Below are 19783 nucleotides of genomic sequence, written 5' to 3' on the forward strand. Positions count from 1 at the left end.
CAATAAACATACATAAATATAATTTTACCCATCCGACAGGAATTTGAAAGAAAGGCTCGTCGAATTTCTCAGAAAACGATAATAACTTACACAGTGCCAATTTGGCCCCTTTAGGGCCGGTACTTTATGTCTCCGTTAACAGCCGGTTAGTTAACCGGGGTTTAATCGGGACAGAAATATATGCATAACATAGACATAAACGCAATTATACTTATTATTATATTCATAAATAATTATAATGATAATTATAATTGCTTTTATTACAACGCAAGAGGCTCTATGAGGTACTTTTCTGTCCCGATTAAACCCCGGTTAGCTAACCGAGGTTTAACCGGGACATAAAGTACCGGCCCTTAGACTTCTATGGTAGATTTGTTAGAAAAACCATTTAATAAATTTAGTAAACAATATTTTTTTGTGGTAAATAAGTCTTTGTATCAAAATATTAAAAGTCATAAAATATGAAATTATTATTGCCTCAACAGAACAGAAAGGTAAATTATTATCAAAAATGAAAAAAAAAAGAAATTGTTGTCAAGTTACATAAGCTAAGTGCACAAGTAAGTATAACTTGCAGATGGCAAAGGGTTATAATTCTTCCAAATTTCAAGGGAGTAAATAGAAATCTGTATTGGGACCGTGCAAGTTCGGCAAAGCGACCCCTATTTCTACGCTCTGTACTATTATTCGCACTTTTAATTATATTGGCCAATTATATTAGTCCTGGTTACTGGATAATTGTCAAGGCCATAGTCCAAAAAAAATAATAAGAAGAAAAAAATAAGATTCAGGTTATGTTATGAAAACATCAACAATTATATGTAGTAAATAAAATTAGTTATTAAAATGCAGTACTGCAAGCAAAATACAATTAATTAAATTTACCTTTACATAATAATTGCATATCATATCAATATTGTGGAGCAATATATAATTTTTCTGCTTCATTGACAGAAGGTATGAAATATACGTCAATTTGACAATTTCAATTGACAATATGAACTATTTAAGATAGTTGCAATATTTCTCCGCGACTCGTGCAGGATCGTTTCTCGTTTCCCTTTCCAAGTACTTGCACACCGCGAATACTGTAAAATTACATATCGACTCATCCAGCGAAGACTGTACTAACTCATTTTTTTAAGTTTTCGAATAAAGCAAGATAAAGTTTTGATTAATGCAAAAAATCAGGGGTTCTTATTTACTAAATTGTTTTTATATTTATCCATTGTGTTTACCGTATTGTTCTATTTGTGCTTTTGAACATGTCAATTTTTTTTCTTTATATGGTTTTTGAATGAGTTAGTACAGTATTCGCTGGAAAAAATCGGGAAAATCCTGAAAAGTACATCCTGGATACTTATTTATACTTTTAAAATGCACCTTCTATTCACATGTATTATTTTTATCTAATAGAAATTTATACGCTGTACAACTTTTAAAACGTAAACAATGTTGTTCATGTAGGCGTATTTTACTTAACCTTAAAATGCGAAAACTATACTAACTCACGAGACAATGACGATTCCGTTCGGAATGCCGAGGAAGACTATACTTACTTTGATTGAGATAGCTTATTACCTATCTCAGATAGGAGATAGGATAGTTTTCGTGGGATAATGTAAAGATATACAAGTTAGTACAATATCGAAGTGAAAAATTGGTTGCCTAAACGTGAACAAATTAACTAAGAACTTTGTTCGTTGAAAGGCATCCTGGTTATCTAATTTTTCAGGGGTGTAACTCAAAAACGCCAAAAATTGAGTTAGTACAGTCTTCGTTGGACGAGTTGATATGTGTTATCTAATTCTTCTTTCATTTGCATGCACTTTAACCAGAACTCGACTTAGATAGGTTTTTCCATACGTTTTTATGATATTGCATGTTTTTTAAACTCCCTTTTGTGTAATTTAGAATTAAAATATATCGACTGTTTGTGTTAATATTACTAATATTTATTACAATGAGTTTTGATAGAGAAATAGTTTTCAATTGAAGAGTTTATTTGAAAAACAACACTTGTCCAAAAATTAAAATTTTGGCAAATCAAGAAAAACTCTCCAGACATCTGTTGTTTTTCTAAAACTATCCAAATATTATATGTACATTACTCCGGACATCTGAGATTTTTACACAACTGAATGTGTCAGATGGATAAAGAAACTACTATTCTATGAGAAGAATACATAAAGTCGAATTTGGGAAAAATGGACATAATGTGTTGTTTTTCAAATAAACGCTTCAATTTAATTGTGACTTATAGGTCTGGATCCCGCGTATGAAAAAAAAGTTGATTAATAGCAAGCTGAAAATTTGTTAATAGCTTAAGGGTGTCTAGTCCAACAAACTTTGATATATGGGAACACTGAAACAGGGGTAGTTTTAATTGTGGAACAGGTTAAAAATTTGGAACGGCCACAGCACGTAAACGGCACATTTATTTTGTCCGACAGAACAGACTTAAACTCTCCGAACAGAGATTAAACTCTCATGAAAAAATCAGACTGCTATTTTTCGCCTGTCATAATTCCTGTCATTTGACATATTCTACATGTTCCACTCATTAAAACGCCCATTTGGTGATAAATAGAAGTCTGATTTTTGCATGAGAGTTTAATCTCTGTTCGAAGAGTTTAAGTCTGTCCTGTCGGACAAAATAAATGTGCCGTTTTCGTGCTGTGACCGTTCCAAATTTTTAACCTGTTCCACAATTAAAACTGCCCCTGTTCCAGTGTTCACACATATCAAAGTTTATTCGACTAGACACCCTTAAGCTATTAACAAATTTTCAGCCTGCTATTAATCAACTTTTTTTTCATACGCGGGATCCAGACCTATTAGGTCATTTTCTCCCTGTACTTTTCAAATACTGTGCATTTATAATGTTAACATGGCATTTACTTTGACAAGCTCTTTAAATACTGCACTTTGGATCATCCTCCTCTTGTTGAGACCACCAGCCATTTCATCAAAGTCAATAACAGATTTAACATTTTCCCTGAGAGATTTAACTAATTTGATATTAACATCAGCCTCAATGAGTGCCCGACAAATATCATTTAGCATTCCATTTAAGACCTAAAACAACAAAAATAATAAATATTTACAGTCACCATCATGTGCCATCTGGACTGACATACCTCTTCATTAATAATTGTTGCCTTGCTTAAAGACTGCAAGGCGGTCGTAATTTTACGACCTAAATCTGCTAGTACCATCTTGATTTAATATCTGAAAATATTATGTTGTAAAAAATTATTTTCTCATGTCTTCAGTTGATGCGACAAATACTTTTGACGTGTTGTTAATGAAAAATGAAAAACAGGGTTAGAAATTTTGACGTTTAAATGACAGAGACAGATATGATGTGGACGTGTCTTTAAATAATTTAACCATGTCAGATTACTTTATCAAAAAGAATACAATATTTTTTATCTCAAAACAAAACAAAATATAAAATTTAACGTATTTAAAAATACGTTTGAGCACTACTTTTACTATAAAATCGTTTGATATTTTTTGATATTTCATTCTAATAATATATTAGTACGCCACTGGCGATCTAGAATCTTGGGAATTTCTTGAAAAGCGGTTGGTTGCACTTGTAATTTCTGATTGAATTGTCAAAAAGAAAAAAACCTAACAAAAATAAGTTGTCTACATATGGAAAAATTATACAAAAGATCGTATTTATAATAATTGCTTTTCAATTTTTAGTTTAGTGATGTAATGTAACAAAACTTAAATTAGTGAAAGGTTCGTATATGATTTGATAATCTCATGCATACTTTATAAAGTCTTTAAAATTTGTTGTAGATGCTTCAAAATAAATGTCGTCATTCTCCTGTGCTACCAAATGAAATATGTTCATTTTGCAACACAACAACTCCAGAAACACTGTTAGATATTTGCTTTGATTACATAAATAAACACCCAGGAACAATATGTAATCCAAATGTGTCATCAAAGGAACTGCAACTGATGGATGGTTTATCCTTACCAGTGGAGATATGTGAAAGGTTGTTGAATGTTCGGAACAACAGCTTAACACCCGTTGATTCAAATTTTATTAATCTATTTAGCAATACAGACTGTACTAGATTAAAAAGGGTAAAGTTAAGACAAACAGAGATACAAGACCAAGATTTAGAAACCCTTCTACAACACTCGTTAATTGAGTTAGATTTATCATTATGTCCTAATTTAACTTCAAAATGTATCCATTATATTAGTTACTACAGCTCTAATTTACAGTCGTTAAGTATAGGCGAGGAAACAGATATTTTTCCAGTCAGGCAATTTGGAATGGTGTTTGGAATGTCACCTCTAGATCAGGAGTTTTATGAAAAAGGCTACATTTTCTTGGCACCTAATCTTAGACGGCTGACATTAAAAGGTTTACATCTACTAAATCCAGATTTTTACAAAATTTTATTACAGCCCCTATCTTCTCTAACGCATTTAGATTTGTCAAATTGTTCAGATTTATATGATTTTTTATATACACAACATCTTGTAAATTTAACCTCTCTAATATTATATAATGTTGAAGGTATTCAATCCAAAATACCTGCTATTTGTAAATTGACAAATTTAAGGCATTTAGATATCTCTACATCACAGTCAAGAAGTGGGCAAGGGAAGTATAAGAAAGGAAATACGATTTTGAAAAGTATTGTAGATAGCTTACCTAAGTTGACATCTTTAGATATTTCTGGTACAAATCTGGCTGGAAGAGGTGTTGCAGAAACCACTAATGGTACAATGTGTGATATCCCTGGTTTGAGTTCAAGAGCCAATAATCCATTTCAATATTTGGGCCTCTATGAGACATCCCATGATGCTTGTTTGAGACATGACATACCTGCTAAATTGGTGAGTACTACAGTAGAAATAGTTTATTGACAAGACTTGGTTGAAATAAATATCTTACATTGATTCCAATTAAAGTTAAAAATTCAATGAAAAATATACAATCTTAATATTTAGTATTGTTCTGAATCTAATCTCTTTCACAATTAAGAAACAGAAACTTTAATACCTCAGTCATATTATGAGACATGTAAATATTGTATACTGCAACTGATAATACAGGTTAAAATAGATCCGGGCAAACACAGACCCCGAAGAAGAAGATCCTCATGGCTTCAAAAATTATGCCAGTGCTGCAAACAAAAATACAATTGCTATAATGATAGCCACAGTCTGCAACAGACAAGGCACATGAAGAAGAACATTGTTTTGAAGCTATTTTTTTGTGGTGTTTTAATTAATGCAATTTACTATTTTAACTTTTGAGTTTCTACTATTTTAACTTTATTTCAAAGCAAAATAGTGATAAAAATAGTAGTCAACTAGCATAATAAATTGCCTTAATATTTAGGGCTTGCTAATATTAAATATAGTATCAGCCACAGCTTAGTGGCTTGGTACTGGCTTACCAAGCCAGCCAGACAATAGAACTCTTTCAATTTCTAATTTAACCCTCTAGTGCCCCAGTCCGCCTCAAGACGGAGTGTAATAAATGTTTCCAGACTTACTATTTAAGTATTTTATAGCTGCAATACCCAAACCACCCTCTGGACTAGATCGGATAGACACCCAGCTTTTAAAAATTTGAGCAATTTCACAAATTTTTACGCTGTAATTTTCAGTTTAGAGTGAAATTTGGTAGTGGTACCAAAAAAATTTGGGCACTAGAGGGTTAACTGAGCCCATAACATGCTTTGGAAGGCACATAAAGCCACCAGCCCTGGATACATAAGTAGCTGTAACACTAAAGTCTGAGTGAGAAGGATACACAAATGGAAAATATATAATGAGGCAGCTGGCTGCAGTATGACCAGTTATGACAACTCTAATGGTGTCATAAGTTTCATAGTGAAATGAGTGTAGATAACAATTCGGGAAATATTAAATTGGAGGGTCTGAGAAGTTAGCGACAGATATAAGGAAATGAAGGCGTGACAGTGTTGCCATGTGTTCGTAAAATAAATCGGAAAAGAACATGTGATATATTTTTATTAATTTATTTATTAACATGGAAAACATTAACTATGTAGATAAAATATCGAGAAAAAATTTTAAATTTCTCTAATTATGTCGACATAACAAGATTTTAGTATCAATAATAAAGTAAAAAAGTGTAAAATAAGTAAAATTCTGCTGCTTTAAGATTTTACTTAACATTGATTAAAGACAGAAATATTAAATATAAAGTAAATAATAACATACTCCAGAATATATGCAACTGAAAACACAGATATACAAACAAGTCCACAGAAATATTAAAAAGCTGTGATAATAACAGGCTCCAGAATATATGCAACTGAAAATACAGATATACAAGTCCACAGTACTATTAGGAAAAATAATTTCTCTAAAATGGAAGTTATATTTATATGGATAAAAGGACTATAAGTCTTTCACGTGCTACAATAGTAGTTATAGGCATTTTAATATTTAAAAAAATACAAAATAAACACAAAAATAGCGTACTGACGAAGTGATCACTTTTCAGTAACTAAGGGCATTTCAGTATTCAGGTACATTCATTCCAAATAATAAAATAATAAAAAGAAATATTTATAATATAATAAAAAGAAAGTCATAAAATGTATATCTGTGGAACAACTGTGCAATCTGGCAAACGCAAATTTAAACGTTCTGACTCTACTGCCAAATCTCTCCAGAAATCTATCAGGGCAATTGCCACAAAAAAATTTCTAGTAATTAACTGCAATGAATATCAAAACAAACAACAAATATTTATTCCTTCGTGTTTTACATGAAGTAAAAAATATCAAAATCCATAGAATAATGTAAAAAGGTAGTTTTTGAAGCTTTCTCTGTATATTTGAAACCTGCAATATATTATACATTATATACATTATAATCACATGGCAACACTGTCAAACTTCCATTCAACGTTCTATGAAAATCTAATGTGGCTAACTTCTCGGACCCTCCAACTTAATGAAGTCCAAAGATTCAAGTAAACTGTTTACCCAGGTATAAAAATACCATAGGGCGATGCTTAGGAAAATATTCCACTAATGTATCTCAGTTTACCCATCTGAACCACTATCATTGTGTACTCTAATACTGAGTATAGTGTAAAACAAAATAAAAATAGACGGTTTCGTTTTGATTCAATAATTCAAGTCTCCTGCCATCCCCTGACAAGTGTTTCTAGGTTTACCAGTTATCAAAGAGGCTTTGCAAGAAGACTGATTTGAACAAAAAAACGCACCGACTGGTCGATAAATATATTTAAATATTAAACCGGAGTATGGTTAGAACGACCTCTAATACGGAAAGATGATAATGGGGTCATAGTGTCTGATTTAACAAAGAAAGAAAGGGCAATACAAGCCAACATACGAAAAATGGGGAAGGATAAAAAAGTTAAAGGTAACACTATGAAGATAGAATATGAAGATCTTGATGATATTAAAAAGGATCTTTCCATTATTAAAAGTTCCACCACCTCATCGTCTACACAGGGTGGCTCCGGGAATACTGCACCAGTGGTACATAATAATGTGATGTTTGAAGTGTCTGAGAGGCAAAAGAGAGCATGTAACTTAATGATGTTTAATTTAATCCAAAACAATGAGGAAGATGATTTATCTAGAGTCAACGACATCCTCTTGGGTCTGTCAGACTCCCCAGTCAACATACTGAGCTCAGCCAGAATTGGGAAATGCAATAAAAATGGACATCAATCATTACGCCGAACCCTTGAGTCTCCTGAGATTGTTCGTTCAATCTTGAGGAACAAAAGAAGACTCGATAGAAGCTTAAAAGTATTTATTGAGGCTGACCTAACTAACGAACAACGTGCAGAGGTTAATTCTCTGAAAACAGAACTTAAAGAAAGGCAGCGTAAATCTCATTCTAAAATATGTAAACGGTATACCAAAATTGCTCACAAAAAACAGAAAATCAACAGAATCAAAAGTTCAAGCCACTTCGTCAATACCTGTTTATTTTCAGAACGTCAGAGGTCTGCGAACAAAACTTAATCTACTCTATGAGAATATATCATACTCACAATATGACATTATAGTGCTAAATGAAACATGGTTGACTAGTGACATTAACAATTCTGAACTACAAATGTTTGACTACAACATCCACTGAAAGGATAGATCTTTATCAACAAGCATTTTTTCTCGTGGAGGTGGGGTGCTTATAGCTGTCCATAAAACAATATCTAGCACAGTTTTGTTAGCAAGTAACAGTGTTGAACATTTGTTTGTTAAAATTGAAGTTGGAAGCAATAAGATCATCATTGCTACTGCTTATTTTCCACCACGAAGTGAACCAGAGAAATATTGGGAGTTTACGGAGAATGTGGAGAAACTATTGGATGAAAATCCGGATCACAAGCTTTGTATCCTTGGGGACTTTAACCTTAGAAAAAATGAAAGAAATGACAGTTTCTGGAAAACGAATATCCTTGAAAATGAGAAATAAAGGGGGTATTATTACTGATGTGAATGAGAGATTGTGTCACTGGACCAATTACATCCAACAACTATTTAATTAGGAAAGAGAAGAAATGTCATTAGAAACCACAGAGGACACCGGACCAGCAATATTACAGGAGGAACTCATTATATACCATCAAAAACACAAAAGAGGGCAAAGCTACTGACACCGGACCAGCAAGATTACGGGAGGAACTCATAATAGACCATCAAAAACACAAAAGAGGGCAAAGCTACTGAACCAGATGATGTGTAACTGGTCCAAGGATGTCTTCAGTGGGTACCCCTTTGACAGGAGCTTCACCTCGTGAAGTTGAATCCATACAGATTCTTTCAGCTTCATGCTCATACCATAACCTTTATCAAGTCAACTCCGTTAAAAATGCACACAACAATTTGCTGGATCTGATTTTCATGGATGATGGCGAAGCTAAGATATCAACAGCTGAGATAGTCCTACTTCCTTTGGATATTCATCATCCACCTATATCTTTTAAATTTAAGTGTGAATCATGTGTTAACAACCCTGGACTGGATGGTGACGCTTTTTATAGAGACTTCCATGCGATGAACATCCTAGATGTTACAAGTTTTCTTTCTCAATTTAATTGGGATAATTTGTTTAAAAATAAGTCTCTTGACGACATGATCAGTATTTTTTACGATATTATATACTTAACAATTGATCTTTATGTTTCTGTTAAAAAGTATTCAGCAAAGAAATTTCCGGTGTGGTTTTCTCTAGATCTCAAAGTTACAATTATTCAGAAAAAGAAAGTTCACAAAGAATATCTGAGAACTAAATCCCCCACTCTCTTTAATGAGTTTTCTGCATTAAGAGCTCAATGTAAACGCTTAAAACAACAATGTTATCGTGATTACATTGCATTAACTGAATCATCTCTCAGGGATAATATTAGAAATTTTTGGAAATTTGTTAGTAATAAAAATAACAAACCTAATATACCATCAGCTGTACACTATAATATCACTGGTTCTAGTGGTACAGAAATTGTTAATTTGTTTGCTGAATACTTTTCAAAAACTTATAGTGATAGAGATTGTGTTTTGCAGGATAATATTTTAGATTCTGGTGACATCAACTTATCACAATTTACTATATCTCAATTCGGCATTTCTATTTCGTCTATATATGAAAAACTTTCCATTTTGGATAGCAACAAGGGGCCAGGTCCAGATGGTCTTCCACCTTCTTTTCTTAAACACTTAAACTTTTTACTTTGTAGACCTCTTTTTCACATTTTTAACCTATCATTAAAGACCGGGATGTTCCCAGCTTACTGGAAAACTAACTTTATTACCCCAATACTAAAATCTGGAGATAAGTCTCAAGTGAACAATTATCGTCTGATTAGCATTCTGAGTTGTATTCCCAAAGTTTTTGAGATTCTTGTTTGTGACTATTTGTCAGCAAGTTTAAAATGCTGTTTTATCGACCAGCAATTTGGATTTCTCTCTGGCCGCTCCACTGAACCTAATCTATTGACATTTACCGACTTCCTTGTGGAATCTCTTGAAGGTGGCTTCCAGGTTCATGCTGTATACACAGACTTTACAAAGGCGTTTGACCGGGTAAATCACAAGATTTTAATCAATAAGTGAACTTTTAGAATGGTTGTTATCCTACCTATCTGAAAGAATACAAATAGTATGTGTTCAGGGTTTTCAATCGTTTGAAATTAGGGTACCTTCAGGAGTGCCACAAGGGTCACATTTTGGACCCCTTCTATTCAATATCTATGTTAATGATATTGCCTCCTGTTTCCACTTTGCTTTTTTCCTAATGTTTGCTGACGATTTAAAATTATATTTGAAAATCGAGAATGATGGTGACTATCAAAAATTACAATCTGACTTGGATCGGTTGAGCTATTGGTGTGATAGCAATGGAATGGAACTTAATGTTAAAAAGTGTCACTTAATGTTTTTGGTCGAAATAGAACTCCTACAAATCATATCTATACTATTAAGGATTGTGCTTTAGACTCTGTATCTCAGATAAAAGACCTAGGTGTTGTGCTCGATTCCAGCTTATCCTAAATCCCCCATATCTCAGCTATTGTCTCAAAATCATTTCAACTTTTAGGGTTTATCAAACGTTGTGCAAAAGACTTTCTAAATATCCCATCCATAAAAGCATTGTATTGTTCACTTGTGAGACCTCACCTAGATTACTGTTCATGTGTTTGGTCTCCACACTATAACACCCATATTCTAGCTATTGAGAGAGTTCAGCACAAGTTCTTAAGATTTGTTGCATTTAAACAAAACCAGAGGGTTGATGAAATTAACTATTCTAATATGGCTATGTGAAGACTGGATGTCGGATATGGAAATTAAATGTCGGATAGAAACAGCCAGAAGTGCATTCATGAAATTCAGAAACGTCTTTACGAACTCTGACTTTGACCTAAACCTAAGATTAAGATTCACAAAATGCTATATATGGTCGGTGCTCCTATATGGCATGGAAGGATGGACTTTAAAAATAAACACAATGAATAAGCTAGAGGCATTTGAGATGTGGATCTATCGACGAATCCTTAAAGTTCCCTGGACCGCAAGAATAACAAATGAAGAAATTCTGAGAAGAATTGGTACAGAACGACAACTGATGTGCACAATTAAACAGAGAAAAACGGCATACCTGGGACACATAATTAGAAATGAAAGATATCAGTTTCTGCAAACCTTAATTGAAGGAAAGATCGAAGGAAGAAGGGGAGTGGGCAGGAAGAAAATGTCATGGCTCCGTAATGTCAAACAATGGACAGGACTAAAAAACATAGGAGACCTAATACATACTGCAAGGGATAGAGAAAAATGGTCAAACGTGTTCGCGAACATCCATTAGTGGATTGCATAAGAAGAAGAAGAATATAGAAAAGTCTCTCAACATAACCTCTCTCCAAATCCGACGCATGCATAGGGATCTCACAATGTTTTATAATATACTACACTCCAATAATTTTGGTCCTCAACTATTGGAGAAAATTAGTCTCCATGTTCCCAGTAGACAAACGAGGCTAAATCAACCTTTTTAGACCCCATCGCACTAACTACGGACACAACTCCTTCATGTCCAGAACACCTAGGTTTGCTAACCAATATTCGGAGGGTTTAGATTGTTTTAGTTTTCCAAATGAATTTAAAGCTCAGCTTAAAAACTTTATGTGATAACTTGATATCCTTGTGTTTTGTATTTTGTACATTTTTTGTTAATCTTTGTTATTTATTTAATGTTCCTAGTTTGTATGATTAAAATTTTTAAATTTACTTTAGGTTAGGTTATAAATCTCCTGTGATTAATGTTTACACTGTATTTTAATTGGGTGATTGCCCGTTGATAAATAAAATAAATTAATAAATAAATAAGATGGAGATACAGTAGAACCCCGATTATCCGTGCTCCTCGGGACCGGAGGTTGGCACGGATAATTGAAAAGCACGGATAATCCGAACATTGATTTCTTGTATATAATACATATGTACGTGTATACATACATAGGTACGTACCATAAAATGATAACAGAAAAAATAAATCTTTCATTATGAGTCTTCCTCTCGTCGCATAGAGTGTTGGTCAAGTGATTTACGGTGACGCTATTTTGATAAAACCTCAAAAATGCAATTTGAGTAATAGAAAATCATAGCACGGATAATCGGGGTTCTACTGTAAATGGAAGAGTCTAAATTGGACTACTGTAATGAAAAAAATACTCCAAATATGACAGGAAAATGACCCAAAAAACTGAAAGGAAATAAAGAAGAGGAACCAAATACAATGACGAACAAGGGGATGGATAGGGACAAGAATTTGGAATCATCAAATAGAAAAACAAATAAGAATGAAAAAAGGAAGACAAAAGATAGGATAGCAGAAAGGAGAGATTAAATTGGGAACATGGAATGTGAGAAGTAGTAGGGGAAAGGAGGCAGACCTAATTGAGAAAATGATAAGCCAAAAAATAGAAATACTGGGAATAACTGAAACAAAGATAAAAGGAAAAGTAGACACAAAGGAGAGGGTAAAAGAAGGAGTGATAATCAACCATATTACATATACCAGGAAAAGTATTTACAAGAATAGTAGGAAAAATAATAAGGGTTAAAATAGATCCAATATTGAAAGACGCACAATGTGGATTTAGAAAGAACAGAAGCACGCAATAAGTACATCATATTCACAAAAAGACAAATGAGTGTGAAGATAATAGATAAGAACAAAGAGAAACGCATATGGTGTGTAGACCTAGAGAAGGCGTTTGACAGAATTTAAAGAAAAGATTTGTGCATTATCATGCATAAATGTTGCGTAGTGTCGCAAATGTTAAGAATAACCATATATGGTAAAACATGGTCTTCTAGAACCTGTGTCAGATACCGATTTGCAGTCAATGTCTGATTCTCGATAACGACTAACTCTGTACAAGCGTAAAACGATATGCTTCCCCATGTCATAGCTGACCTTCCACTAAATGGAAATGGAAGATCGTAGCAACACATGCTTGAGCATATCGCTTGCCTTGACGTCGCTGTACTTCACCAATAGGTACATTTTGTCTACGTTTTTTTTTTAACAAAACGGTTTAAAAGTAACGTTCAAAATCATGAAAACATAGCTTGCGTTATATGCTTTAAATATTTTATGAAGAGTTGTTTATGTTTTCCTGTTTCTTTTAGATTGGAGGTAACGCAAACGAGGAGCAAATTTTAGTCGCAGCTTTAACATACTTAGATAGGACTGACATGCTACAGAAAGTCATGAATGAACTGTTCCATTTGTTCAGGTTAGAAAACATCGAATATCTAGGACAGGCACTGAATATAGTATTGGAAGCAATGAACAGACATTTACATGAGAGGCATATTCAAATATCTGGAAGGTAAGATAAATACTTGACAAAGAGATAAAAAATATACAGTTAACTTGTTATGACTAGTTGATAGTTATAACTCAGTCAAAATTCTACAACATAGATGATAACAAAAAGGGGTTGCAATGTTATTTACTTAATTATTAAGTCATTAAATCATTTTTAAATTCAGACGATTTTTAATTTCAAATTAAAGTTTAAACATAGATTTCTCAAAAGTTTAAAAAGTGAAGTTAGCTTTGTTTAGCAGTAAGTTGAGGATATTTGAGCTTCAAATGTAGGAAACTCAAAAAAAGTGTAACCAATAAATAGCATTACTTTTAACTTCTTAACTGTTTAACACCAATTCTTCTATACTTCTTTTTGAAGTAATTTAAGTAAGTTCATTTTCTCAGTTAGTGCTTCACTACAAACACCAAAGATATCACTAAAATTCTCGATTCTAAAGTAGTTAGTTGATATCTTATTTTAGTCATTTTGCAGGATATCCGTAAGTAGGTAAGTTTCAAAACTTTCGAAAATTCTTGAAATAGAGAGCAGAGTCAAATGAGATTTGACTTTGAAGGACCGTGTTTATCAATTTTATTACATTACTGACAAATAACTCTTTTATTATTTTAAATTATTTTTTTTTCTTTAAATTTGTATTTAAAAAAACCAAAAAATTGTTAACAAGTTGAGTTATATTTTAAATTTCTTAATATATGAGTCATTAACTATTCAAAAGAAGGAAGGCTTATTCAAAAGAATGGTATTACAGATATTACCCAAGATATCAAAATACAAAGAGGAGTCCTCCAGGGTTGTGTGCTGTCCCCACTACACTTCAATATCTACAGTGAAGTGGTATTTCAAGAAGCGCTTTCGGATTCAATAGAAGGTACCTATTCTATCAATGTATAAGTTTTGAATAACTTATATTTTGCAGATGGTACAGTAATAATGATAGATAACCACAATGATTTACAGAACTTAATGCAATGCCTTAATGAATGCTGTCATGAATATGGACTGAAGGTGAAATTGAAGAAACCTAAATGCATGATCATGACTAAATCAGCATATTATGCAAACATCCAATTGAAGATAGTGTAATTGAGAGTGTGGATACCTACAAATATGCACTTAGAAACATGGATATCATCAAATATAAACCAAAGAAATTAAGACACGTATTGAAATACCGCATGCATAATTCATTAAACTTAAAAAGTATCTTTGTTGTCGGTATATAAGGGTAGACCTACGCCTAAGGATGCTTCGGTGTTACATGTTTTCTACTCTTCTTTATGGAAGCGTGGACACTAAAACAGGTGCATCTGAATAAGTTGACCCCCTATTAATTTTGGTGTAACAGAAGAATCCTACGAATATCATGGATGCAAAGAATGTCGAAACGTGGAAGTAACTAAAAGGATATGAAATGACGCCAAAATAATATTAAATATCAAAAGACGAAAACTTGAGTACTTGGGATATGTGATAAGAGGACAGAAATATTCATTATTACAACTTATTATGCAAAGTAAAATTCGAGGAAAGCAAAATGTGGCAAGACGAAGAATATCCTGGCTTATGAACTTGAGGAAATGGTTTGAATGCAGTAGTGCAGAACTATTTCGAGCGGCAGTCAACATAGTGCAGTCACTGAAGGTTTTCACCTCCGATTTCGTTCAACCTCCATCGATTTTCATGAAAATTGGTGAGTACTTAGAGGATACCTCAAGGAACAAAGGTGACATGATGTCAACCTGCGCTTTTACCCTGGGGGTGGATGCCACCCCTTCTCGGGGGGTGAAAATTATTTTATTAAAAATAATGCCATAAATCGATAGAGGGACAAGTTCTAAGCAAAATTTGTTATATAAAGTTATTAATTTAAATGAATACTTTTTGAGTTATTAAAGATCAAAGATTTTATTTCTTCGTAAAAGAATGCATGTTTTAAAGCTGTTTTTCACGTATAACTCAAAAACTATAAGCTTCCATAGGCGCCCATACACACGGGCAGGGGGGCCGTGGCCCCCCTAGCTTTTCAGGAAAGAACAAAAATTAAATTTATATTACATAAACGTATTTTTGTCAAAAAATTATTGGATAATTTTGAGAGATAAATTGGAAACAACATATTTATTAATAAAAAAAGTTCACATATCGGATAATTAATAGTTTAACAGAAAATCTGTGTGTGCGACAGCGGTCTATATGGAATATGGAATGTGCATAATACACATTTCGCACAGTCACGGTATGCTATTAACGAAAACATTGAAAGAGATTAGAAACGTGGGAACATAATATATACTGTAATCGACACCTAAAATTACAAATTAAATGAATCATTTATAATACTGCAAATAAAATCATATCAGCAAGAAATCCGATCTCTGACCGATAATCACTATGAGCCATTTGTCTTTGAGAACTGGCACTATAAAGTGTAAAATCTGTGAAGTGATTATATTAAGTTTTGTGTACACCGAATAGAACCATCTTCATAAGCACCATTAGGTATTTAAGTAATTATATTTTATATTTTAAAATAAATTCATATTGAAAAATAATTATTAAAATTTATTGAACATAGTAAAATTTTAGTTTATAAAAGAATTTTTTAGTAAGTAGATTATTTTTAAAGTGTACATTATGATGAACAGAACAATTTTATTTAAATGAAAAACAAGTGATCTTGCATGATGAATGAGTGTTATATACAGGGTGTCCCAAAAGTAGCGGAAAGGTCGAATAATTCGCGAAATGAACATCGGATCCAAAAACTGAAAAATATGTGTTAAATATTTCTCAAAAATCTATGCAATGACACTAAACAAGTCCCCCACTCCAACCCCTGGGTGTGGAGCGGGGGGTAACTTTAAAATCTTAAATGGAACCCCTAATTTTTGTTGCAGATTTGGATTTTCCTTGTAAAAATAGGCAAATTTTATTCGAGACATTTTGCGAATTGTGGATAGATAGCGCTATAATCGGAAAAAACGATATATCGTGATACCATAGCAAAATTATAAAAACGGTCTAATATCTCGAGAAATATACTTCCAAATGAAAAACTAAAAAACACGTGTTTAATGTTTTTCAAAAATCTATAGAATGACACCAAACACGATTTTTCATTCCACACTCTGGAGATGGGGTGAGAGTTAACTTTAAAATTTTAAATAGGAACCCCGTTTTTTATTGCAGATTGAGTTTCCTCCTCAAAAAATAAGTAACATTTATTCTAAACTTTTTTTAGAATTGTTGACGGATGGCGCTTTAATCGGAAAATGCGATTTATTTGTGCCATCTATCAACGATTCTAAAAATGTTTGGAATATGTGTGACTTATTTTTCATAAGGATTCTAAATCTGCAAAAATAAAGGGGGCTACTTTTTAAGATTTTAAAGTAAAAACTTGGTTCGACACATACTCATGGTTAGTCTACTCGCCAAAGTTGAAGGCAGGGCTTTGCAAGCATTGTATTCTTTTCAAACCGGTTTTAAAGAGAGGCGCATTTGGTTCTTTTTTAAAATAAAAGCTCATCAAGACTACAAACATTTTTACGAAGATGCCCGATCACATGAAAAGAGTAGTTGGCATCTAGAATCTACAAGCAAGGCCAACAGTTTTTGTGATTCGATCGAAATGAAAAAGAAAAACATTATTGAACAATTGGATAGTGGGATTAAGAACTTGTGAATATCAATAGGAAAAAACTTAAATCGCGTCTTTAATTTTTTGTGGTACCCATGACATTTCCATTTAAAAACTTGGTCTAGTATTTAAATGTATGAATAATTTCTCACAATAGGGTTCAAACTAGGTTTTTTAAGTGGTTTAAATTACAGTAGACTCCCTCTATAACGAGAACTGAAATGGTGGACTAATTATCTCGTTATAAGCGGATCTCGTCATATCAACAATAATATTGAAATGTTTTGATGCCTCTTACGTAGTTTATTAGGTGTCGATGGTCAACGCACGAATCAGAATTGGCAGCACCACGTCGGAGGAATTCCTCATTGACACCGGGCTTAGACAAGGAGATCCTCTCGCCCCCCTGCTGTTTAACTTCGCACTGGAACATGCAGTAAGAAAAGCTCAGCCAAAACTGACAAACGGATTTGCCGCCCAAGGATCAAAAATACTATTGGCCTTTGCGGATGACGTGGACACAATTACACAATCCACCAGAGATGCAAAAGAAGTTTTCACCCTATTCAAGAACGGATCCAAGGAAGTTGATCTTAAGGTCAACGAGGACAAGACCAAGTACATGGTGGTTACGAAGAACCCAAGACCAAGGGTTAGACAAAACGTAACAATTAATGAATACAACTTTGAAGTCGTCAAAGAATTTAAGTACCGGGGAGCGATCATAACATCTGAAAATAAATATGAAAAGGACGTGGCAGCCAGGATCATTGCAGGAAACAGGGCATATTACTCATTAATGACCATTCTTAAATTAAAAATACTCTCAATACCAGCAAAAATAAGAGTCTGTAAGACAATAATTCGTCCCACAATAACGTATGGAAGCGAAACATGGACTCTGAACCAGCGGGAAACGACAAAATTACTGGTACTAGAAAGAAAGATACTGCGGACTATCTATGGGCCTTGCAGAGAAGAGACTACAGGAGAATGGAGAAGAAGACACAATGATGAACTCCAGACAATATATGGAGATGAAAACATAGTACGCTACATTAAAGCAAACCGAATACGATGGCTGGGTCACGTGCTAAGATCGAGTGACGAACGACCTCTGAACGCCACATTCTGCGAAAGGCACGATGGCAAAAGGTCAGTTGGTCGACCAAGAAAGAGATGGAAAGACGCAGTAGCCAGTGACCTACGCAAAATGGGAGTACAGCAATGGGAAATAGCTGGTCAGGACCGACAACAATGGAGGAAAATAGTAAACGCGGCCAAGACTCACATAGAGTTGTAGAGCCAAATGATGATGATGATGATGATGGTCAACTTGAACAGTGAACAATGAGACTTCGCCGTCATAAATTGTAAATTTCCTATAATATTCAATATCGGTCGATAAACAGGCAGAAGTTTATTACAGGCGGCCGAGTTTATTACAGCACTAGCCTCGATAATAAGACAGATGTTGGGCATTTCTATGTACAGGCAGTTGGGGCATTTATTTATTTATGACCATTACAACGCTAAAAACAGGTAAAGACACGTATTTTTCGATTTCAATTTTCCTCGTTATAACCAAATATGCCTCGTTATAGAGCGTTATAGTTCAATAGGAATTTCATGGGACACCTAATGTACCTCGTTATAAGCGAAACCTCTTTATATCCGTGTTCGTTATAGAGAGAGTCTACTGTATATATTGTCATCCAAAATATACAAAATGTAATGTGCAACATCTTCACGTTTGGCCTCCCCCTAAAAATTTTTATATGGGCGCCCTTGTAAGCTTCTACACAAAAGTTTTTATTGCCAAAATTGAAAATAATAAAAAATTGAATACACTCCTCACTTAAAGAACTAAACTAATGTTGATTCAAACTGAGTTATGAGTAATTGAATGTATATTTTTTTCAACGAGTACTCAAATCTAAGTATTCAAGCTTAAATAACGGGAAAACTATGCATTTTATAAAAAATATCTTCTAAACACGTGTCCAAGTACTTCGGAATACCTATCAAATGAGCTCCAGAAGAAGTTAATAGTCTCAAAATTAAGGAAGTTATGATGAAAATAAGAGAACCCTTTCAAATTCTTTAGGAAAAAGTGAAAAATAAAACATACGCCATTTCCACAAAAATTAAAATTTACGTTAATCCTTACAAAAATTTATTTATATTAGCATAGGTAATGATTGCAACAATTTTGACCGGTTTAGAAGGCATATTTTTGAAAAAAAGATGTACCTAATTTAAAAAAATCAGAATTTTTAAAATTATCGTAATTTTCATTTTCTTTTGATAATAACTCCACAAATACTCAATATACGTAAAAATGATATATAATAAAATTTTAGTGTTTTCTTTATCAAATACTTAACCTGTTTTATTATTTCTGTAGGGTAAAAAATAACCGAGATAAAAACGTATACGGCTTAAATTTTGCTGCGAGAACCATGCAACCGGGGCCATTTAACCTTTTATTTTTAAGAAAATAAGGGGTTTAAACATAGAGTTATATATTATCATAGAGAGAGTGTCATTCAGAGCGAAGTGACGACACCATCTTTTTTATTTGGCTCAGTGCTGTTTCACTCTTACGCATAGTAAAGCTGCGTCAGTAGTCCTCCCCTTTCGTACCTATACTCACACTTAATGTCATCTTAGTTTCTCGATACAATGTGTTAGAAAGAGATGCCGCAAACCAGTCCATGAGATCTTGTCGTCAGGAA

At 33.4% G+C, this 19783-nt stretch overlaps 2 protein-coding genes across 2 annotated transcripts in view; one reads left to right on the forward strand and one right to left on the reverse strand.

The window, feature by feature from the left end:
• LOC114339298 (signal recognition particle 54 kDa protein) overlaps nucleotides 1-3359 on the reverse strand; it is a 30713-nt gene extending 27354 nt beyond the window's left edge. The window contains exons 1-2 of the mRNA XM_050646498.1: nucleotides 3141-3359; nucleotides 2902-3078 (exon numbers count right to left, since the gene is read on the reverse strand). Coding sequence (XP_050502455.1) covers nucleotides 2902-3078; nucleotides 3141-3218 — 255 coding nt within the window. The 5' untranslated portion in view covers nucleotides 3219-3359. The remainder of the gene's footprint in view (nucleotides 1-2901; nucleotides 3079-3140) is intronic.
• Nucleotides 3360-3587: 228 nt separating this feature from the next.
• Nucleotides 3588-19783, forward strand: part of LOC126881860 (protein zer-1 homolog) — a 53690-nt gene continuing 37494 nt past the window's right edge. The window contains exons 1-3 of the mRNA XM_050646497.1: nucleotides 3588-3756; nucleotides 3817-4875; nucleotides 13200-13402. Coding sequence (XP_050502454.1) covers nucleotides 3817-4875; nucleotides 13200-13402 — 1262 coding nt within the window. The 5' untranslated portion in view covers nucleotides 3588-3756. The remainder of the gene's footprint in view (nucleotides 3757-3816; nucleotides 4876-13199; nucleotides 13403-19783) is intronic.

Source organism: Diabrotica virgifera, chromosome 3 (genome assembly GCF_917563875.1).
Source record: "Diabrotica virgifera virgifera chromosome 3, PGI_DIABVI_V3a".
Taxonomy (NCBI): Eukaryota; Metazoa; Arthropoda; class Insecta; order Coleoptera; family Chrysomelidae; genus Diabrotica; species Diabrotica virgifera.